Here is a 24,973-nt window from a genome sequence, read left to right as displayed (position 1 = left end):
GCCGGGCAAAGACATTGTCAGGGTCGTCTTATCTTCTGTTGATACATCCTTCACCAAACTAAAACAGTTCCATTAAACTTCTAATATATCTGCAAAAACCTAACTTAATACTTAAAATGGCGTACATCAACACAATGGAGGTTCTCTAGATCCTTTCAATCCCCTCTTAGATCATGAACATGATCTCAATTCTTTACCTCATTCATCTTTTTGTACATAGCCAGATAACCTTCATTTGTATTTTGCGGCTTGGTAGCTCTAGCAATGCAATATAATAAGCATTTAAAACATAGATATAAAAATAAAACAAAAAACAATATCATGACTATTCTTACAGAGATACCTTTCATCCATGAAAAGACGGAACCAAATCCTGATCCTAGCCAATCAAAAGGAGTCCATCCATCTTTTCCTATAGCTCTAGCTTCTTCCATTAAACCATCTACCTGTTCCCTGTGTTGCTTTATTATTTCATAATAATCTGGAACAGTCATTGTGGTATTATATATCCAAGTACAACATTCAGAATCCTCTGTCATCTCACACAGACCTGTCAGAGCAGCACTCATGCTTTCAATAGCTAATTCTTGCATCTCCAGCTGTTCTCTAATAGCTCTGGTCTCAGTATTTAGCAACCCCATGTCCTTAGAGTTCCTCTCCAGTACATCATCAATAATGTTTGTGTCATTATTTATTTTGTTCATGAGTGTTATTCCCCATCCCGTGTAGGTAGGGAACCATGACCAAACCTTATCACCTGTAGAGAATAGATCTACCTTTTCTTGTTTGGTTTCCCTTCTCTGTCTCAGAGTTAGTTGGTGTTTGTACTGGCTTTTACCTGATGTTCCTTCTGGTCTATAGCTGCCATGATTGGCACTAATTGGGCTACATAGCACCAGTGCTGGACATTACTCGGTATCCAAGGGTAACAGATCTTACCACAACAGATATAGGTATTGTTTCCCAAGGAGATCGGCTATTTTTGTATTGCAGAGCGAAATTCAGGGGTGACATGAAAAAGAAGTGTGAAATGAAAAAGAAGTTTTCCAAACATAGTTTTCCCCACATTATCTTGTATCCCTTCTAAACTTTCATTCAGGGCTCTACCATTTACTTGCCAGAGTTTCACAGAAGAAGTTCCATCCCTCCTTCCAGGATCAGATACATTTAATATGGACTGAGAGCACATTCCCCTTCCCTTGTGGGAAGTATTCCCCAGTCTAAAACACCAATCGGGGAGTTGAGTGACTCCCAGAGTTGGAAAAGATATGGTGGCATTAGAAGTAATATTGGTCAAACCAATACTTACATTCCCTGTTATTAACAAAAATATTTTGACTGGAGCGGCCAGAAGAGGAATTTCCTAGGTGCTCGGATGTAACTTACTACAGATCCAACATTTATCAGAACCTGACTTTTGAGCATAAGCAGATTTAAACTGCATCATCAACATTTTCCTGAAAAAGGATTGTTCTCTTTCTTTCACTTTTGGTTATCTGGGTCTCATTTAAATCTAGTCCTTGAAAACAGATACCTTTTATTAGGCCCAAGTCCTCAGGGTGATAAATACAGTTAGTTAGGATCCATACTGGCAGGAAAAAGAGCAGTCAGTGTGCCCAATAGGACCCAGATCTTCAAAGCACCATGAGGGGCAGTAAAAAATGTCATCTTCAGGGCCTTTTTCACTTACTTCACCCACTCTTCGAGGATTTTCCTCTCATACTTCACCTCCTTTTTCCATCTCGTGTTTCTCAGGTGTTTGGTTCACCTTCTTCACTCGACTAGCATGGATCCAGGACTGGGAATTCTCCACCAGAACAGCCGTTCTGGTAACCGCTATCACTGTAGTAGGTGGTCCAAAGGGGCGGTCTTGCTTCTTGTCTTTAGCGAGTTGGCGGACCACTACGACATCTCCCACTTGGAAAGGGTGTGTTGGTTCCTGAAAAGATAAAGGAGAGGTGCGAGCAACATTTCTTTCAACCTGATCTAAAGTCTGAATCAATTTTCTCACATATTCTTGTTGTACCAGGTCAAGGTCCCCTCTTTCTAACATAAGTGGCTGTCTAGCCCAAGGAGTGGGGAACGGTCTTCCCATTAATATTTCAAAAGGAGATAACCCTGTAGTCTTATTAGGTGTCATTCTTACCTCTGCTAGAATTGCAGGTAACATCTTCTTCCAGTGGGTATAGGTTCCTCCAGTGGCCTTCCTCAACTTATCCTTAACCCCTTCACGCCTAAGGGTAAAACAAATCTAAATGCCTAAGCACAATTCTGCAACGTTGACGTGTTAGTAAAACCGTACATATTGTCACAACTACTTTGTACATCCAGGTGGATTATACCTTGTTTTTTTCAGGATAAATTGGGCTTTCATTTGATGGTAAATGGTCATGGATAGCTCCTAATTTTTTTTTATTATTAAAGGAAAACTGGGCCAAAATAGTAAAAAAAATCATTTTTTTAAATTTAACTGTGTGTTTCTTGTTACGACCATAACCTACCACCAAAGAACAACTCAAAATACATTCTCCAGTTCTTGACGATCGCAGCGATACCATATATGTGTATGTTATTTGTTGTTTGTACCCGTAGTACAGTCCAGAAACAACAGTGCGCATTTTGTTTTTGTCTTTTTTTTTTATATAAAACACACTGTCACTGACATTGACATTAACACTAACTGACACTGATACCAATTTTTTTTTTAAATCCTGACCTTTGCCCTTGACCCTGACCTTTGACCCTGACACTAACCCTGGTACTGAACTAGATCAAACCTTGATCTAGGTATTTTTCTTTATTTTTTCTTTTATTTTTTAATATTTATTTATCTTTTTTTTTTTGTTACAAACTTTTTTTTCTCTCTCTGTGTCAGGAGTTCGAGAGATACAATGTATCTCTCTTCTCCATTCATAGAGAGAGAGAAAACAAGGGGGCCGGGCTGCACAGTGATTGATCACTGTGATAGCCAATCAGAGGCTATCACAGCGATCACGTGACCCGGAATCGGGAGTCCCGGGTCCCGATCGTTAGAACGGGACCCGGGGCTCTCAGTGACACCGCGGTCTTGGTGCTGGGAGCGCGCCGAGCGGCGCGCTCCCAGCACAAAGACAGGTACGCAAATATACGGCCCCACGGAAAAAAGCCCAGGTCTGTGAGGCCGCATATTTGTGTTACGTCGGCGTCAAGGGGTTAATCGTCCTGTTCATCCTTTCTACTATACCCCAACTTCGAGGATAATAGGGAATATGACATTTCCAATCTAAGTACTTTTACCAGGTCTTGGCATACCTTGGCCACAAAGGCTGGTCCGTTATCAGAATTTATCTGCAGCGGACATCCCCATCTGGGTATTATCTCCTGTGTAAGAATTCTGACTACAGTCTGTGCGTCTTCTTTATTAGTGACAAATGCTTCCACCCATCTGCTGAACATATCCACCATTACCAACAAAAACTCTTGCCTCTGTCCTGTTTTTGGCATGTGGGTAACATCTATTTGTAAATGGGTGAAAGGTGTAGTTGGGTACACTAGATGCTGGTGTTGTGGTTTCTTTGGGTTCTGTGGATTGTTCCTTATACATGTAATGCACCTGGAAACATATTCTTTCACCAACCTAGATAAACCTGTAATGTAAAAATCCTGCAATAATGTTTCACATGTCGTTTTCCATCCTCTATGTCCTAGACCGTGGTACTGTGCAATGAACAGTGGGGCACTTGACATGGGAATGCAGGGTTTCCCCTCTAAGCACACTAGACCAGAAGCTGGATCTAGTTGTGCTCCAGAACCATTCCAGTCTGCTAGATCGACTTCTGTAGCAAATGTTTGTAAATCTGCATACATCTGGTCATGTGGGGTGGTTGTGACGCCTGAAGTGGGCATAGACATCTGTTCACTGGCCACCTGTTGTAATGCAGCTTCCTTTGCTACCTTATCTGCTAATGCATTTCCTTTGGCAATATGATCTCTGTGATTTGTATGTGCCCTGCAATGAAGAATGGCTGATGTTTTCGGTAACTGTATGGCTTTGTGTAGATCAGATATCAAGGAAGAGTGAGATATGGTTTTGCCATCAGCAGCAATGAATCCTCTTCTCTCCCAAATGACCCCAAAATCATGTACAGCACCATGGGCGTACTTGGAGTCTGTGTAAATGTTGACATCCTGTCCTGCAAATAATTGACATGCTCTTGTAAGGGCAATCAGTTGGGCTGCTTGGGCTGACTGATATGGGATTGGCTTTGCCTCGAGTATTTTGTCAGGAAGTTGCACAATGGCATATCCTGCATGGTAAGTATTATCATTTGGCCTAGAACATGAGCCATCTACAAACACATCTGGGGCCCCATCAAGAGCCACAGCTGACATGTCGGGCCTAGGGGAAGTGTCTTGCTGTATGTGGGTTATACAATTGTGTTCTGGTGCCACTTCATCCTGTTCCCCCTTTAGCCCCAATAGGGCATTCAAAATTGGAGCAGGACCTGAATTTGCTGAAGAATATTTAATAATCAAGTTGGGATCAGATAGAAGAATCACTTCATATCCGCTCAACCTTTGTGCTGACATGTGTTGAGTGTGTATGTTTTTCAGTAGTAAGGACACTTGATGTGTGGTGTGTAGGGTAGTTTCATGTCCCAATGTGAAAGAAATAGCCATCTCCACCACCATTACGCAGGATGCAACAGCTCTCAGACAAGCAGGCATGCCCTGAACCTGAGGTGGCACTACTTTGAAAAAAAAAAGCTACAGGGCGGAGCTTGCCTCCATGTTCCTGAGCCAGGACCCCCGCCATGGTTGTACAATTTTCCCCCGCATACAGATGAAACATTTTCTTATAGTCAGGTAGTCCAAGACCAGGGGCCGTTACCATAGCATTCTTCAGGTACACAAAGGCATCAACCATTTCATTTGACCATGTGAGAATGTCAGGTGATTCTGAAAGTGTGGCAGACCTCAGAGTGTGATCATAGAATGAACAATCAGGTATCCATTGGCGGCAGTAACCAATCATACCAAGAAAAGTTAGCATGTCCTTTTCTGTTTGTGGGCGGGGCAGACCCACGAGAGCCGCAGCTCTTTTGTGACTGACATTCCTCTCACCATGACTTAGAATAACACCAAGGTATTCAACCTGTTTTTGGCACCATTGCAGTTTCTTTTTAGATGCTTTGTGACCATTCCCTGACACCCATTCTAACAGAGACCAACTATCCTCCTGACTGGCCTCCTGACTTGAACTACAAATCAATAGGTCATCCACATATATAATGAGGACTGAACCATTGGGAGGGGTCCAGGACCTCAGTGTGGTCTGGAGGGCAAGTGAGTAGACTGCAGGCGAATCTACAAAACCCTGGGGCATTCTACACCAGCTCATCTGACAATTTCGGAATATAAATGCAAATAGCGCCCTCGTCTGGTGGTTCACAGGAACCAAAAAAAATGCATTTGTTAAATCAATCACTGTAAAATATTCTGCATCGGACGGAATGGAGGTGAGGAGTGATGGCACGTCAGGCACTATTGGGGCTATTGGAACCACCAAATTATTTATGGCCCTCAGATCTTGTACAAACCTGTAAGAGCCATCCGGCTTCTTAACAGGACTGATAGGTGTGTTGTAAGGAGAAACCGTTTCTTCTAAAATACCTGTTTCTAAAAATCTTTCCACTAGAGGAGCAATCCCTTCCTCCTTCTCTGGCGTCAATTTGTATTGCCTCTGTTTGTAGGGCAATGCCCCTTCCTTGAGTGTGACTGTGTATGGTGTACATGAAATTAATCCTACATCCATAGAATTTGTGGTCCAAACTGGATGTGTATCAGGAGGGGGTGTAATGTGTGAGGGATGACTCTCATCATTGAAATAGGTGGGTATAATGGGTACTTTGGTGGATCTGGCAACAATACCTCCTTCTGATGTTACTCTCAGAGAAATCCCTAAAATTCCCATAAAATCTCTTCCCAACAAATGTACAGGGCAACTTGGAATGATTCTGAAACTGTGACAAGTGATGGCCTCATCCCATGTGAGGGCTGAAACAGGCAAGGGGGGAGTTTTGAGGGTTTTTGTTAGTATCCCATTTATTCCCATAGAAGGTTCAGCATTTGTAGTTTCTCCATGATACATTTCCTCACTCAGACTGCTGCATGTAGCGCCTGAGTCAATTAAAAATGGAACTTCAGCGCCCCTACTTGTAAATAAATGAGGGGCTGCTGCCTGTATGATGAAGAAACCAAGGGAAATGCCGGGACACCACCTTCTGGGCATCCCTATTGTCTCTGGTTCTGCTGTGGCCCCCACTGAATTGGATATTTAATATCTTGTTGTTGTGCCTGTGGTGTGGTGTTTGGGGGGTGGTGGTGGCATTAGGTGGTTGGTATCTCTGTGCTGTTGTGGCTGTCCCTGGGAAGAGGAAGGTTCATATGGACAGTTATGTCTCCAGTGATCCTGTCCTCCACAGTTAAAACATCCAGTTCTTCTGGGGATTTTGCAAGGTTCAGAGTTACTTCTTCCCCTGCCAAATCCTCCTTTTCCTCTACCTTTTTGTCCTTGCCCTTGATTTCCCTGTTGGGGGTCACTTTGGAAATGACTACTATTAACCTTCTCTTTTCTTACAATATCTAAACATCCCGCTGCCTCCTTCTCGTGAAGGGAGGTCTGAAACTCAACAACAGTTTTAGTTGCCCAGTCAGAGACCTGCTGCTTCACGGCTAATCCTGCTTCTGGCTTAAGACCTGTTATGTCTGAATCATCAATGGACTTAACTCTCCAGTTAGAGCCAGTCCTGCTTCTTGTGTCCAGACATCCTTCAACCTTTTCCAGAATTCTAATACAGTTTCTCCTGCCTTCTATTTACATGCTGTAGCAATAGGGAGGGAAGCCTTATTCTTGAAAACCCTTTTTAGTTCTGTGTCAAGCTCCCCCCACATAGTTTCTCTCCCTTCTGTGGTGTTTAGTTTATAGGCAGTAGCCTGTGTATTACTTGGTTCTATGTGACTAATGCTTTTTACATTTATCCAATCCCAAGCTGGATTATTTTCCAGAATACCATCAATGATCAATCTCATATCTTCCTGCGTGTAATTTCTTCCTAAACATGCCTTTTTTAAATAAGCAAGTGTACCTCCAGGAGATACTGTAGGCTTGGGACAATGTTTAACAATCTTATTAATATCTTCTAATTCTATGGGTTTTTTTTAGAATTAGTTCTCCTGCTGTGAGAAATGGTAGTGTCAATATAGCCACCTCCTTTCCTCCTACGGCCCCCTCATCTTCTCTTTTTCCCTCTTGTTTCTTATCCATGGATCTAAGCTGCATTCTAAATTCCTCCACATCTCTGCCCTTTCTATGACTGGTGTCACTTCTTCTCCATTGACCATACTTTTTCTGTAATTTTAATATATTTACCTGTCCCTGTTCTTCGTATTCCAACTCTCCTTTGTCGTCACTATTTTCCGTAAGGATGCCTTGAACTTGGCTACCCTCTTTGTCTGGTGATTTTATACTAATGATCTGTTTGGGTCTAGTGGAGGGGCCTGGCTGTATTGGCCATAGATCCGGGATGGGAAGTGGCGGAGGGGCAGGGGCTGGAGGGGCATTAGGCTGGGGAGTAGTCATCCCCAAACTGATCAAAAAATCATCATCAGCAGTATTTTTAAGACTGCTTAATGAAGGATATATATTATACGGAGGGGGTGGGGTTGGTGTCTGAACTGTTTTCAGTCCGATCTTGGGTCTGCATGTCTTTTCAGATTGATGCTTTTCCTGGCATATTTTTAATGTATCCAATTTTATTTTCCTCTTTTGTGTTAAAGAGAAGATCAAATTGAACTTTTCCTTGCTATTATCAACCCAGTATGGTGACCATTTTAACCAGTTTTCTCCCCCTTTCTTCATATAAACTTGGTCACATTGTGGGTCCCCCTCATACCAAGGAAAGGCTTGTTTGTCCCCCAAACATAATCCCTTAACCATGTCTGTATGAAAAGGATCATTTGCCCCCTTTCTTGGGAATGGGTCTGTACTTCCCATGGCTTCTGTCCAGCCTGCCATACAATCCACCCAGGGATTTATTAAATAATTGTCCGTTCCACAAACTCTAGCAACACAATCCTTACAATTTTCTCCCTTTTCCGGGGGACCTGGTGGGTAATTACCTCCTTGACCCATATTTAGACAGTGGATAAGATTATCTTACCTTATAATCTTATTTTGTTCCACACAACAAATTATCTTATACTTCTACGCAACAGAAAGAAAAAGCAAAAGACAGACAAACCAGAATCTGCTCCACAGACTTATTAACCTTTTGATAACTTCCCAAAAGTTATCTCTTCACTGTTCTACCAAAGGACAGTGTGTTCTACCAAAGAACAATTTCTTTTATGTTCTACCAAAGAACAATCTGTTTTACCAAAAACACTCTCTTTATAGTGCACTATATTGTAACTCTACCAAAGAGTTAAGTCTGCTTACCAAAAGCAGCTACAGGTTATCACGGGTCTATATAGACAATACAGAATGGTTCAAGACCTTCCCTCAACACAGGGCAAGAAAGAGCTTTTAGTCATAAAAAGACAAAAGGTTTACTTACCAAGTGAGGTGGGTGGTAATCCCGGATGAGCCCCCAGCTGAAAGGATGATTTTCTTATCCCCTCAGAGACCCCCGGTCTGTGGAGAGATTCCTGGTTTATCAGCAGAATTCTGGGAACACCCATTTACCACGGAAATAACGGCAGCTTATGTTCAGAGATGTTCAAAGTTTATTAGACATTACTAAGATTATATAGGATACAGAAAAAATAAGGGAGGGGGGAGCGAGTTCTAAAACTGTAACTTGTAAGTTTCCATCATGAGCTGACTACATGAAACATGACATATACATTTCTTGGTATAAACTGTTTTTGCTAGCTTTCTGAGAAATAGCCGGGCGAAGAAAGTTTCAGGGTCGTGTTATCTTTTGTTGATACATCCTTCAGCAAACTAAAACAGTTCCATTAAACTTCTAATATATCTGCAAAAACCTAACTTATTACTTAAAATGGTGTACATCAACACAATGGAGGTTCTCTAGAGCCTTTCAATTGAAACCTTTAAATACAACAAGGGAGTGAATAAGGTTCAGAATTTTCAATATGAAACAAAAATGAAGAACACGAGGACATGACCTCCAACTAACTGGAGGAAAGTTCACAACTAATCTCAGAAAGTATTATTTAACTGAGAGAAGTAGATGCTTGGAATAAATTTCCAGTAGAGGTAGTGAGCCAGTGACAAATCACAGAGATCATCACAATAGTACACAATGAATGGCTATGAATGAAATTAATTAATTGTGTACAACTGTCATGTGATCACTGTGATTGGTCACAGCAATCACATGGTACTGGGCTGGCCTGGTACAATGATCTGTCATCTGGTGGACACAGCAGGTGACATATCAAGATACAAAAGAGCCACTAGACTTGGAGGACTTCATATGATGTCCACCCAGGATGGGAAAGATCCCCCTCAGCTGTCATTCTGCTATAGGCCTGGTGGGAAGCAATTCATTACAGGGGACACTGTACAGGTTCTATATGTAGTCTGGGGGTCCCTGTGGAAGTCCATGTGTGGACATTTCTACCTATGATAAATGACAGGCTAAACCCACCTGGAGACTTTCTCTACACCTGGAGTGTGCTGAGTTCTTGGAGAACGTCTACACAGTGTTTCCAGATTGGCTTTATCACCCCAACGAGCTCGCTCCAGTTCATGGATGTCATCATTATGTTTGGAGGATCTCACCAGTCAGGAGCCTTTCCTGTCATCCTACATGTTCCCTTCTGAGGATTGTTCTATCCTTCCAAACAAATGTATGAAATCATGGATGAGTCCTCCTTCTATGTGATCTAGAAGATCTTCAATCACAATGTCTTTATGGATGAAGTGGATGGCCCAGTTTATATATTATTTATTGCTTTACAGCTTTATTCCCTCCAGGATTCATTCTTTATTTATAGAACCATTCAAGGAAGTGTTCTTACTTTGAGAGATCTCCACCACCATTCCTCTGTGACCATCACATCCTTGTCATTTATGTCTAACATACTCATTATAAATGGATTGATATTTATTCTTATGCTTTCGGATGTATTTTTGCATTTTTTTACCCAAAAAGATCTGTTTTGGAGGTCTCTGTTTTATTATGTATACCTTTATTTTATCTTGTGTTCTGTGTCTTTAAAAAAAATATTTTAATACAGATAGAAAAATCTTAAACAGTTGGTTGCATAAGAGTTAGGTTTATTGTTTCTTACGTTTTTTAGTTCTTTTTGATCTTCCCTGGTATCTCTGTAAGGTAGATACAATGCAGGAATGGTTATTAGGGGACACTTCTCAGGGCTGCAGTTCCTCTGAACTCCACAAGATGGTGATCTCATTTCTCTCCAGACAGGGCTTCTCTATGGGATACAGACAGGAAGTGATGTCAGGTACAGACAGGAAGTGATGTCAGGTATAGAAAAGAAGTTCCATGTGGTACGAAGTACAATGGAGACATTGCTGGAAGTGGCAGCAGAGGAGGTAATAAGATGTTATTTCCTATTTACACCCAATAACCCCCATCCTCTTCCTTCATAGTCATATCCGTCCTCTTCCTCCATAGTCACATCCGTCCTCTTCCTCCATAGTCACTGTGATGTCTTTTATGTCCAGCAGATGATGATACACACATATATAGTGTGGGAACCCAGATTAACCCCTTCAGGGGGAGGAGTTAATGATAATATATTTGCTCCCAAAGCTGGCCTACATGGTTCAGTTTTATTGTTCAGCCAGCGGGATGACCATAAAACCTGAAGCGATTCCCCCATCCACACATTGGAGGTGGATGGGGGAATCCTCCCCGTTGCACTCTTGTATTCTGACAATGGGGGGAGTCCTCCGCTCTCAGAATACACGGATCAGCACTGAAGCTATTGGCTGCAGCCGCTGGGGGAGTGGCTTTTATCCGGCAGTGGCCACACATGGATGGAAATGTGAGCGATCCCTGCTGAACCAGCTGAATTTCCATGGATCTATGGTCACCTTCAGTGACTTCCTCCCCTCCCCCTCATCTCCTTCATGATGGAAGTCATGCTGAGATCATCTCCCATTGGCTGAGCAATATTCTCATTTGTCTCTCAGCTCCTTCTTGCTATTCCTCGTCCTGCCTGTTGTTTCCTTGGATTGATTTTCTGTGTAGTGACCCCGGCTTGGTCTCTTGGATGCGCTCGTCTGTTGCTTGCCCTGACCTTTCTCCTGATTCCTGGTTCTCCTCCTCATCTCTCCTCCATATCCTCTTACACAGCTTTTCTCCACACCTGCAGTGACCCTGGGGGGAGGAAACTTGGCACCAGCACGCCGCCAAATCCATCCCCACCATTAGGGGCTCTGGAGACAATTGTCTGCTATTTACACTCCGTTCCTCCGCACGTCACCTGATCACATGACAGCTTACTTCCACAGATTCCGGACAGATTTCTGGATGGTAAAGGTCAAAGGTCACTCTTCAGTTTAGGAGAGGTAGGACGCACCCAGGAACAAGGTTTTGGTTTGCATGGGAGCTTCATATAGAGGACCCTTCAAATCTCCCCATCCAAATGTCCCTCCATCCAGAGTCTATATGTCCTATGACATCACACTGACCTCACAGCTCCTCCTCCCAATGTCCCTCCATCCAGAGTCAGAGAATCCTATGACATCACACTGACCTCACAGCTCCTTCTCCCAATGTCCCTCCATCCAGAGTCAGAGAATCCTATGACATCACACTGACCTCACAGCTACTCCTCCCAATGTCCCTCCATCTGACATTTTTCTGATGCTCTTAGGATGTGGGGTCCCTTGGTATCCTCACATGTAAAGTGGGACTGTTGGTCCTGCGTTGTATGTAATGACATCAGAATGCTGCAACAAGCCTATACCCTGCGTAGTGTGGGGGTCCTGTGGGGGGGAATTATACCTCAGCCTGAAGTGGGGCTTTAATAAAATGGAGACCTGAATGGAGAGGTGAGGAGGATTCTGGGAATATCATTTGATGTGACTATTTGTGTTCAGATGTAGAGTTTTCCTCCTGTGAAGTCTGGAGATCATATGACATCACATTGCCTCCACCTCCCTCCCTGATAGAAGAGAGAAAGAAGAAGAAGATTCTAGAAGTCACCAGAGAGATCACTGAGCTGCTGACAGGAGAGGTGAGCGGTGCCGGGAATTCTGGGACATTCTCCAGTAACAGACAAGGGATGTGTCTGGATGGTGACTGTATCATTGTGTGTGTCAGGTTCCTATAAGGTGTCAGGGTGTCACTGTCTATTTCTCCATGGAGGAGTGGGAGTATTTAGAAGGACACAAGGATCTCTACAAGGACGTCATGATGGACAATCAGCCGCCCCTCACATCACCGGGTAAGAGGAGACTTTATTGTAAAGGAGAGAGCAGTACGGAGGATCCACCTAGATCCCCCATCATCTGATAAACACATAGAAACAATGGATTCAGTCAGTGTGTGTGTTTCCTACAGATGGATCCAGTCATGGGAACCCACCAGAGAGATGTCCCCGTCCTCTGTATTCCCGGGATTCCACACAGGAAGGTCACACCATCCCTCACCATCATCAGGTAGATGAGGAACAATCACTGATAGTATCATTAGGATCTGTACATTATCTGCATTGTTACCGTTGATGGCATTTTTATTATATATTCAGAGTGGAAACCTGAGAGATCCTAAAGTTGAGGTTAAAGAAGAGATAAAAGAGGAGGAGGATGAGGATGGGGGGATGGAGGAGTCAGAGCTTCTAAAAGAACACAAAGATCTGTACCAGGACACCATGGTGGAGTCATCCAGCTACAGGAACCCACCAGAGAGATGTCCCCGTCCTCTGTATTCCCGGGATTCCACACAGGAAGGTCACACCATCCCTCACCATCATCAGGTAGATGATGACAATTATTGGTAGTTGTGATTTATACACAGCATGTTTGTTACAATGAATGTTTTATTATATCTTTCAGAGTGGAATCCTCGGGGATGATAATATTGATGTTAAAGAAGAGTATAAAGAGGAGGATGAAGAGTATGGAGTGATGGAGGAGTTTTCAGAAGGACACAAGGATATGATGGAGCCACCTAATACCAGGAACCCACCAGAGAGATGTCCCTGTCCTCTGTATTCCCGGGATTCCACACAGGAAGGTCACACCATCCCTCACTATTACAAGGTTGGTGGGATGGAGCATCTAGAACATGGACTCATAGAGACAATGTGTGGAGTTTTTATGTGATGTAACAATATTAACACTTATTATGTCTTACAGATGATATTTTCTTTTCTTTCGTTGGTTTAGGTTGAAGATCTGATAGATATAAAAGTTGAGGTGAAAGCAGAAGAAGAAGAGGCGTATGTGAGGGATGATCAGCAGTCTATGGAGGAGGATGGAATAACGGGGACATTTATAGAGGAGGACACTCCTACAGAGATCAGCACAGGTGGGTCATGAACACTAAATCCATTCCTCCACCCATACTGCTCACTGATTGGTCCAGAGTAGGGCGGGGACTGGGTGATATCAGCCTGTAATCCCCTGGTCACTTTCCTGAGCTGTGTTCCCCGTCCTGTATTCCTGGATTTCTCTCGGATAATCTTCCTTCTCTGTGCTGCAGACACAATTTATGTCTCTAGACTGGATTTATGGAGGTTCTGGGGTTCAGCTGGCAGAAAAATGTTCATTTCACCATAGATGTTGAGTTATCTGGGACCTGATCTGTGGGTGTTCTTCCCCATGCCCGGGTCTAGTAAGATCTCTGACAGAACAATTCTCCCAGGGTTCCTTGCTCTGTTATCTGCTGGCTGTGCCGGGTGGAGGGATATGTCTGTAGTGTCTCAGACCCAAGTCACTGAGTGCAGTCTCAGGAGATGGGAGGCAGCGGTGTGGGATCTCTGCAACTTGTCTACAGTAAACATTTAAGCTTCCACTGATTACTGAATACCAATATTATGAGTCCTGACCCCTGCACTATATACTCTATGTTGTACATTACATACTCCTGACCCCTGCACTATATACTCTATGTTGTACATTACATACTCCTGACCCCTGCACTATATACTCTATGTTGTACATTACATACTCCTGACCCCTGCACTATATACTCTATGTTGTACATTACATACTCCTGACCCCTGCAATATATACTCTATGTTGTACATTACATACTCCTGACCCCTGCACTATATACTCTATGTTGTACATTACATACTCCTGACCCCTGCACTATATACTCTATGTTGTACATTACATATTCCTGACCCCTGCACTATATACTCTATGTTGTACATTACATACTCCTGACCCCTGCACTATATACTCTATATTGTACATTACATACTCCTGACCCCTGCACTATATACTCTATGTTGTACATTACATACTCCTGACCCCTGCACTATATACTCTATGTTGTACATTACATACTCCTGACCCCTGCACTATATACTCTATGTTATACATTACATACTCCTGACCCCTGCACTATATACTCTATGTTGTACATTACATACTCCTGACTTCTGCTCTCCCCCCTCCCCCCACTGCTATATATACACATAATATGGATTCTCTTTTGTTACACCCATTTCCTCCCAGCTGGACATTTTATATCGGATGATGTGATTGGAGCACAGACTTTTACATGGTGATAATAATGTGATAACATCCTCCAACTTTGGACCCTTAAACAGAAAGTGATAATGAGGGAGGAGTCAATACCCCAATGATGGTGGTCTTCAGGATCAGTCCAGTCTTCATCTTGGTTGTTCTCCCCCCATCCTCACTCTCTGACCTCTGGTGGGGCTCAGCCCCGCTGTTCTTCATGACTAAATCATGGACTAAATAAGGAAGTGCAGTACTTCTTGTGTTGGGAAGATGGCGATGAGTGATAGAGGGGGTGGGGACCCTCGTCCTATAATCCCCTCATCACTGTCCCTCCTATAAAAGACAGTTCTGGTTGTTTCCTCACTCTCTGACTAAGGTCCATGAATAAAGAAATGACCTGGTAGGAGATCAGAGGAGCCATTTCCTAGTTCCCTTGAGGGTGGAATTGTAAGCTCCTCAGAGACCAAGCTGCCTGATGTGGGTGGAGTCCTGGTTTGGGGGAACCAATCAGCTCCTGTCTAGTAATCCTCTTTGTCTTTGTATTTTAGTCCATGGCCGGGAGATGAGGAAAACCTCCGAGGATTGTCTCACTTTGTCTCCAGACTGGAAAGTAGAAGATGAGGACATCACACAGTATAGTCCAGGAGAAAACCCGGCTCCCTCCAATGTCCATCCGGCACCACCCAGTGTAGATGGACCATCGGATTCCTCGTATCCTGAGGAACCTCAGACTGTGTGGGACCGGGCCGGCCTTCCAACAGGGAGGAGCTTCTCCTGTACTGAGTGCGGGAAATGTTTCTCTTCTAAATTCCATCTTAATGAGCATAACAGATCTCACACGGGGGAGAAGCCGTATTCCTGTCCTGAGTGCGGGAAATGTTTTTCACAACAGTCTAATCTTAAAACACATCAAAGGCGTCACACAGCTGAGAAGCCATATTCCTGTACTGAGTGCGGGAAATGTTTCCATTATAAATCCAAACTTAATGAGCATGAAAGATCTCACAGAGGTGAGAAGCCGCATTCTTGCCCTGAAGAAGATGACATCACACAGTATAGTCCAGGAGAAAACCCGGCTCCCTCCAATGTCCATCCGGCACCACCCAGTGTAGATGGACCATCAGATTCCTCGTATCCTGAGGAACCTCAGACTGTGCGGGACCGGGCCGGCCTTCCAACAGGGAAGAGCTTCTCCTGTACTGAGTGCGGGATGTGTTTCCATGCTAAATACCATCTTAACGTGCATAAAAGATCTCACACGGGGGAGAAGCCGTATTCCTGTCCTGGGTGCAGGAAATGTTTTTCACAGAAATCCAATCTTGTCAGACATCAGAGATCTCAAATGGGAGATAAGCCGTTCTCCTGTCCTGAGTGTGGGAATTGTTTCCGTTTTAGATGCCATCTTAATGAGCATAAAATAACTCACACAGGAGAGAAACCGTATTCCTGTCCTGAGTGCAGGAAATGTTTTTCACAGAAATCCCAGCTTATTGTACATCAGAGATCTCACACGGAAAAGCCGTATTCCTGTCCTGAGTGCGGGAAATTTTTCCGTTTTAATTGCTATTTTAATGAACATAAAAGAATTCACACAGGAGAAAAGCCGTATTCCTGCCTTGAGTGCGGGAAATGTTTTCCACAGAAATCCCAGCTTACCGTACATCAGAGATCTCACACGGGGGAAAAGCCATATTCCTGTCCTGAGTGCGGGAAATGTTTCCGTTTTAAATGCCATCTTAATGAGCATAAAAGAACTCACACAGGAGAGAAGCCGTATTCCTGTCCTGAGTGTGGGAAATGTTTTTCACAGAAATCCATTCTTTACAAACATCAGCGATCTCACACAGGGGAGAAGCCATTTTCCTGTCTCGAGTGCGGGAAATGTTTTTCAAATAAGTCAAATCTTTTCCCACATCAGAGATCTCACACGGGGGAGAAACCGTATTCCTGTCCTGAGTGCGGTAAATTTTTTTCAGTGAAGTCCAGTCTTTACAAACATCAGAGATCTCACACGGGGGAGAAGCTGCTTTCTACTCTTGAGTGAGGGAAATGTTCCTCATTGAAGTGCTGTCTTCCTGTACATCAGGGGTCCCACACAACCCTGGAGGTGTATTAGTGCCCTGAGTGCGGGAAATGTCTTCTAGATGAATGTTGCTGGACATCCCAACTCTCGTGGGGAAGAAGCACACCCTGATATACACCTCAGATATTTGGAAGGAACAGTTCATAAGGAGATCAGAGGTCCCCAAAGACATGTATGAAGTGTGGGACCGGGTTGGCCATTGATGGCAGGAGAAGAATAAAAATGGAGTCCTGCCCTGTGATTGGCTTTTGTGGTGGGAGATTTCACAAACACTGGAGGTCTATTATTAATGCTTTGTGGACAAATGTTCCAAGCACTCATTAGGCCCACAGTTGGAGGTGAGGACAATACTTGCATGGTGGGGGATCACTGAAGAGGTGGGTGGTAATAAAATGTCCCAATTCTAGGAGAGTGACTGATGGTGTACACATGGAAGCAATGGAATTGTGTGTATACCGGGAATGAAGGAGTGATTGGTGAATGCACATATTGGGACTTTCCCGTGTCTTTCTCCATACATGTTTCTTCTTGTATGTTTCCCGTGATACAAATGTCTGTGTATATGATCGGCACATGATGGTCTGTCTATGACAAACGTTTTATTGATCTGATCATTTCCATGGTGATTGTGGACACAAGTAGCAGAATGTATTTTGGGGAGTAATTCCACATATACCCATGGCATGTGAGCAATAAATCATTTAAGTGACAATTTTGTGTAAAAAAAAAAGTTTGTTTGTCAATCACCCTAGTGAATAAAATGGTGGGTGCTGCAATTTTTTATGTCACATAGTACTGAAATTTTCTGTCACATTGTACTCGCGCAGCAATTTTTCAAACACAATTTAAAAATAAAAATACACTTTTTCTACTTTTAATGCACAAAAACACAATATATTGTCCAATTATTTGGTAAAATATAAAATATGATAGTATGCCGAGTAGATACCAAACATGACATGCTTTAAAACTGTGCATGCCCCGTGCAATGGTGACAAACTGCATAAGTTTTTAATATCCATAGTCAACTCTTTAAAAGCCTTTACAAGCTACCATTTTAAATTTACAGAGGAGGTCTAGTGTTAGAATTACTGCCCTTGACCTGACATTCGTGGTGATACCTCACATGCATGGTGCAACTGCTGTTTATATACTGGCACAGGGTCAATGCTCACAAACGCAGGTGCGCGTGTGTGTGATAGTATTTTTTTTTTTGTAACTTATTTTGATTTTTTTAATTATTTTTACACTGTCCCCTTCATTTTTTTTATCACTTTCAATGCATTCACAGGGAATGCAAATATCCCCGATAACCTCAATGGGCATTGTCATAGATTCTTTTTTGAGAAATCTGGGGTCTATCAGACTCTGGATCTCTCCTCTGCCCTTACATTATCTAATCAAACCAACATCGGTGTGATCGGATACTTTCCCAATTTACAAATGGCGCTGTTTATAACCTGCGAAACTGAAGTGATGAAATGCTCATAGCGTCCGATTTCTTAGACTATAGAGATGATTGGCATCATTCTGGTCTCCAATCAGCTCTATGGTCAGCTGGCAGAAACACCGGCTGCATTCTCAGGTTCCCTCAATGGCACGGGACTGCCAAAGAAGGCTGTGGAAGGCAGCAGGGGAGGGGGGGGCATCATCTCCTGATGCTTGTTAAAGAAAACCTGCAGCTAATTAGCCACTAGGATTGCTTTTACATGAAAACCAATCACTGGCTGAAAAAATTGATACCAGGATGAGGCCTGCAGCTGTAAGCATTATCCTGGTATAACCAAAGTCCAGTGATATACCAGTACATCGCTGGTCCTTGTTGGGTGTATATGTTATGTTCTTTTTTTTGTATGTAGACTGTGGGCTGAATGAAAAAAAGAGAAGAAATCTCTGCCAGAAAAAGTGTGTGGTATGCCCACCATTAGAATATACCGCCCTGCATCCACCCACTTCTAATGGTGGGCACACATTAGGTCACATAGTGCCACATGCCTCAATTCCAAGATTGAACAAATGTCTAAATAGTGGCACGCTTGAATAAAAATTGTCCACGTATAAGTGGTACCCCATATGGAAAAAGCATGACACCAAGTCCCAAACTATCTTGCCACTGCTCCCCATGTAGTCTGGGCATCCAGGGGGCTCCACATGACTATCTTTTCCTTCGTACATCTGAAACTTATAAGTATAGCCTGTTGCCCTCTCACAGGTCTTCTACATCTTGACCCCATATCTGGCACGCTTGCTGGGAAGAAATTGTTTGAATGCAAGGCGGCCAGAAAAATGAATGAGGGACTCATCAACGCAGATGTTTTGCTGGGGAGTGTAGACATCTGCACATTTTTGGTTAAGGTGATTTGCGACGGGCTGAATTTTGTGGAGCCGGTCAAATTCAGGGTCACCTCAAGGACAACTCAGTGTATTGTCATTGAAATGCATAAAACACATTATACTCTCATATCTATGCCTGGCCATGGCAGCAGAGAACACGGGCCTATGATGAATCGGGTCTGTAGACCAATACAACTGCAAATCGTTTTTCTTTAGTAATGCCCATGTTGAGGGTTAGGCCCAAAAATGTTTTAATTCGGAAACTGTATTGAGCTTCCATGCGAATGGTCTGGCAAGGTTTGAATTTGGGTTGGTGGCGATAAATTGTTTCTGCATATAAATTGCTTTGATCCACAATCAATGCATACAGATCTTCTGTGAAAAACAGCTCCAAAAATCAAGGGGAGTTGTCAGGGTCCTGTCCACGGCAGGAGTTCTGGAAGATCTGGCATTTCTGCCAATACTCTACATGGCCGCAGAAGGATACATCAGCCTCAGTCTGGTGCCAGATGGCCTTTATAAGGAGGCTCATCACTTCCTCTGGTTGCTGGATGATCTCTAGCTCCCCGTGCCCTATTCCTGTGTTTCTGACTTGTGATCTCCTGTTACCGACTTGGTTTGTTCCTGGACCTGTCTACTCTGATTTACCCCTGACTTCGGCTTGGCTTACGAATACTCTCTTTCTCACTCCTCTGTGAATGACCTTGGCTTTCCCATCTGTCTACGTCTGCTCTGATTCCCAGCTCGTACCTGACCTTGGCTTGAACCGACTATTCCGTAAACATCCAAATCCCGGAAGGGCTTGCATTCCACGCACAGGCACCTCCTGTCTGTAGACCTATCTCCGTGCACCAGCTGTGCTTCTGAGTGGACCACCAACCAGCACTCCTACAGGTGACCTGTGCCACTTTGGGCCTGACTCCCGCTGTCCCACTCTCAGGGGAGTCCAGAAGTTAGCTGCAAGGAAAGCCCTCTCTCCATTGGCCTCCATCACCAGGTATGTGATAGGAGTAGTTAAATTTGCTGTTTCCACCTGAATTCCGAGTTGGGCAGTGAATGGGGGAAGTACGAGTGCTGCAGACTTTGTGTGCTGCTAATCGGGATTTCAAGCACATCTGGAAGGACACCATGGGTTCTACAGGCCTGTGTGCAACTTTGGTTGTGCTCGCCACTGCACCAGCTTGTACTGTACTTATGGGACTCGCCACATCACCAAGTGATACTGCAGTGCTGGTATGTGAAAGACCAGGATGTACTAGGCCGCTGGTGCTCGCCAGTTCTCCAAAAGGTAGCGTGGCACTAGTACTGGCACTCTGCTGCACATGAGAGTCATCAAAATTTAAGGGCAAGTGCTAGCAGAGATCAGGCCTGATTCTGCCAACACTGCGGTTTTGTGTGCAATGTATCAAGTGACAGTGACCTACTGACACTGCACTTACTGGGGGAGAAGGGGGTAAGTGTAAGGGCTAAATGCAGGTGCCAGGGCTGATCCCGCTAATGCTGCATTTTTGGGGACACTATACTAATGTGAACGCTGGTATAGTGCTGATCTGATCAAAAATATTGATCCGTTCAGACACTATACTAGCAATGGAGGTTTATTGTGTATGAGCGTCTTCCTGGCAATCAAGGGGTTAAATGTGATGACTGGTGTACTAACGGGCAATCTGATGCCATCTGGGAGGGGCATGAAAACCACGGGAGCACGAATCATGTATATATATATATATATATGTGATTTTGCGCACTTGTGCTGCCCTGTAGCAGTATTTCTGCTATAGGGCGGTCAGGAAGCCGTTACAGAAGCGGTTTGTGTTACGGCGCTTCATTAATTTAACTGACAATTGCACGGTCATGCAATGCTGCACCAAAATGAAATTTACTTCATTTTTTTCCACATGAATTGGGTTTTTGTTTTGGTGGTATTTGATTGCCTGTGAAGTTTTTATTTTTTGCGCTATAAAAAAGAAAGATTGACAATTTTGAGGAAAAAAACTATATTTTGGACTGTTTGCTATAAAACATGTCCAGTAAAAAAATGTAAAAATTTAATTTTGTCAAATTTGGGCCAAAATGTATTCTGCTCCTTGTCTTTGCTGAAAAAAAAATCCCAATACGTGTAAATTAATTGGTTTACGTGAAAGTTATAGCGTTTACAAATGGCGGTATAGATACTGGATTGTTTTTTATTTTTATACTAATAGCTGCGATCAGCGACTTATGGCGGGACTGCGGCGGACATTCTGACACGGGGGGAAATTACTTGGGATCACTGACATCCTGAGTGACACCAACACAGTGATCAGTGCAAAAAAAAAAAAAGCACTGACACTGTACTAATGGCACTGGGGAGGAGGGGGTTAACTGTGTGAGGGGAGTGTTTTACTAGTGGGCGGGGAGAGGTGTGCTTCACAGGAACACACTGATCTGGAAAACTGAAAGCTGCTCTCCGGAACAGTGTGCTGGAAACTGACAGGGATGAGAGCTGCATTGAAAACAATGCAGCCTTCCTGCCTGTGAGTGTTTGCCGGGCTCTGGAGAGTAATCACTGGTCAGGACCCGCTGATTGACATCCGTGGCCATGATCGGTGCCGCAGGTAGGACGGTTGCATGCCGCGTGCGCCCCCTAGCAAGTAAATAGGACGACGGTTATAAACACGATCCTGCACACAGGGGCCACTTTGTGGCAGTATATGTACTGTGGGCCGTCCCCTAGTGGAGTGATCAGTGATAATCCCATACACTGTCACTGGACTAATGACACTGGCTGGGAAGGGGTTAACATGTAGGACCATGAAGAGGATCCATGTGTGTAATTATGTGTAACGTGTGTACAGCGTGCTGCCTTTACTAACTCATCTCTCATTGAAGGAGAGAAACTTGCTGAATCTGGGCTTTACTTCCCTTAGCCCCTCCCCACAGAACCAGCCCAGGGTTGATGGCCCTCCTCCCCCGCTTTCACCTCTGTGGTCCCCCCCTCTTCAAAGAAGAAGAAACCTGCTACTCCACGTTAGGTCCCTTGAGGACCCTGCTGGCTACTAGTTGATTTCTATTGGGCGGGGACCTCTACACGGTCTTGTTATGGGACATTGGCCTCCACCCTTGTTCTTCTTTGAATTGTTATTGCAAATATTATGTTTTTTAATTTTATTGCTTTTTACCTGTTTACTGACTAGATTGGATATATGTCAGGTATTCTATTTCTCTGGGGTTAGGAACCTTTCTTATACATGTCTGTTACAGACCCCATGGTGCCGGGAAGCGTCTATGTGCTCTTCCTAATTGGAAGACTCTCCCCACTGCTATGCTTTGGTGGAGACTCTTCCATTCCTTGACCTTGTGTCTGGGTTATTTGGTGTTTTACTGTTTTATGCTGCATATCGTTGTTTTACCACTTGAACTGACGCTAGCCATTTTATGGGCTCGGTGTCTTTTGTCTCTCCCCTATTTCTTCCTTTTTTTCCCTCACTTTTTTAATTGTTTTTCTTTGAGGGTCATCTCGGGAATTTTCATTTGGTCCTGGATTCTCGATCTCCCCTACGGGGATGTGTGGGTCTCCCCATCGCTGTCTTGCATTTTTCTATGTCCACCTTAAGACCTAATAGTGGCATTGTTCCCTTACTCTCCCATAATGTTTGGGATCCCCCTCTAAGCATCTCAAGGTTTTTTCTCATTATCCTCGCCGACTCTTCTCCACCTTCAACTCTCTACTCTCGCCACCCCCACCTCCACCCAGCACCTCACTCACTGCCCTTGAGATTGCCAATCACTTCAAAAACAAGATTGACACAATTCGCAAGGACATCGCCGCAACTCACACACTCTCTCAACCCGTCCCCTCTCACACAGCTACCCCCTCATCCCCCCTCTCCCTCGACATAACCCGCAGGGACTTCATCGCTGCTTAAACTCCCTCCAACCCCGTTCCCCCTCACTCAGCTACCCCCTCATCACCCCTCTCCCACGGCCCCACCACTGCTCTGACCTCCACTTCCACCCCACCCTGCATTCCTCATACTGAAGACCCCCAACACTTCACACCTTTGACCTTACTACCATCGAGGAAGTCTCCAAGATCCTCTCTGATGCCCGCCTCACCACATGCCCTCTCGACCCTATCCCCTCACAACTCCTATGACCTCCCTCCCCCTCCATCCTACGCTCCCTCATCCACATCTTTAATCTCTCCCTCTCCTCCGGCACTTTCCCCTCCCCTCTGAAACATGCACATATAACCCCCATACTTAAAAAGCCCTCCCTGGACCCCAATGACCCGAACAACCTCAGACCCATCTCCCTGCTCCCATTTACATCTAAACTCCTCGAGCGCCTAGTCTACACCCGCCTATGATCTCACCTCAATGACAACAACCTCCTTGATCCCCTACAGTCCGGCTTCCGTCCCCTACACTCCACCGAAACTGCCTTACTAAAACTCTCCAACGACCTGCTAACCGCCAAAGCTAATGGCCACTACTCAGTGCTCCTACTCCTTGACCTCTCTGCGGCCTTCAACACAGTCGACCACCCCCTCCTCCTCAAAAAACTACACTCCCTCGGCCTCAGAGATTCTGCTCTCTCCTGGCTCTCATCCTACCTATCACAACGCTCTTTCAGCGTTACCTATAATGCTACCACCTTCCCCTCGCTCCCCCTCTGTTGGGGTCCCTCAAGGCTCTGTCCTCGGGCCCCTTCTCTTCTTCATCTACACCTCCTCCCTTGGCCAACTCATACACTCTCACGGCTTCAACTACCACCTATATGCCGACGACACACAAATCTATATCTCAACCCCCCACCTCACCACCTCGGTCTCTGCCCGAATCACACACCTACTGAGCGACATATCAGATTGGATGTCGCTCCACTTCCTTAAACTGAACCTCTCCAAAACCAAGTTTCTTGTCTTCCCCCCAGCCCAGACACCACCCCCCATTGACTTCTCCATCACATCCAACAACGCCACCATCAAACCCGCCCCGCAGGCCAGAGTACTTGGTGTCATTCTGGACTCCAACCTATCCTTCCAGCCCCAAGTCCAATCTTTAACAAACTCGTGCAGACTCCACCTCCGCAACATCGCCAAAATCCGCACGTTCCTAACCCCAGAAACCACTAAACAGCTCATCCACTCCCTCATCATATGATGACTCGACTACTGCAGCTCCCTCCTCACTGGCCTCCCTCACCACAGGCTATCCCCGCTTCAGTCCATCCTGAATACGGCTGCCAGACTCATTCACCTTTCCAACCGCTCCATTTCTGCCACCCCCCTCTGCCAATCCTTCCACTGGCATCCGATTGTGCAACGGATCAAATTCAAAATCCTAACACTGACGTACAAAGCTGTCCACCATACTGCCCCGAACTACATCACCGACCTAATATCCAAGTACCGCCCAGCACGCACACTCCGCTCCTCACAAGACCTCCTTCTCTCTAGTTCCCTGGTCTCCTCCTCCCATGCCCGCCTCCAGAACTTCTCCAGGGTGTCACCCATCCTCTGGAACTCCCTGCCCCAACCCATCAGATTATCACCTACTCTCCTCACCTTTAGGCGCACCCTGAAAACTCATCTCTTCAGGGAAGCCTACCCCACCCCCTGCCGACCTCCTCCACTCTTCCCACCACTCCATCCCCCACCTCCTAGATTGTAAGCTCGAAAGAGCAGGGCCCTCGATCCCCTCATGTTTTGCATTGTATTGGTATTGTTCTGTCACATGTTCTGTCCCCCTTTGTAATGTACAGCGCTGAGCAAACTATTGGCGCTTTATAAATACTGTATAATAATAATAATAATAATAAGTCCCTGGGAGCTGATATAGTTGCTCTGCAGGAAACCCATTTTGTCTCCTCTTTCACACCACGTTATATTC

At 44.6% G+C, this 24,973-nt stretch overlaps 1 protein-coding gene across 1 annotated transcript in view; it reads left to right on the top strand.

The window, feature by feature from the left end:
• LOC149440279 (uncharacterized) overlaps positions 1 to 24,973 on the top strand; it is a 60,962-nt gene that overhangs the window by 1,976 nt on the left and 34,013 nt on the right. The window contains 1 exon segment of the mRNA XM_089658836.1: positions 15,201 to 16,720. Within this exon segment, the coding sequence (XP_089514962.1) occupies positions 15,201 to 16,720 (1,520 nt within the window).

The sequence above is a fragment of the Staurois parvus genome, unplaced genomic scaffold (genome assembly GCF_062004578.1).
Source record: "Staurois parvus isolate SC_StPar_1 unplaced genomic scaffold, SC_StPar_1.0 ptg001098l, whole genome shotgun sequence".
Lineage (NCBI taxonomy): Eukaryota > Metazoa > Chordata > Amphibia > Anura > Ranidae > Staurois > Staurois parvus.
The sequence above is the reverse complement of the archived record's forward strand: the minus strand, read 5'-3'. Positions and strand labels throughout refer to the sequence as shown.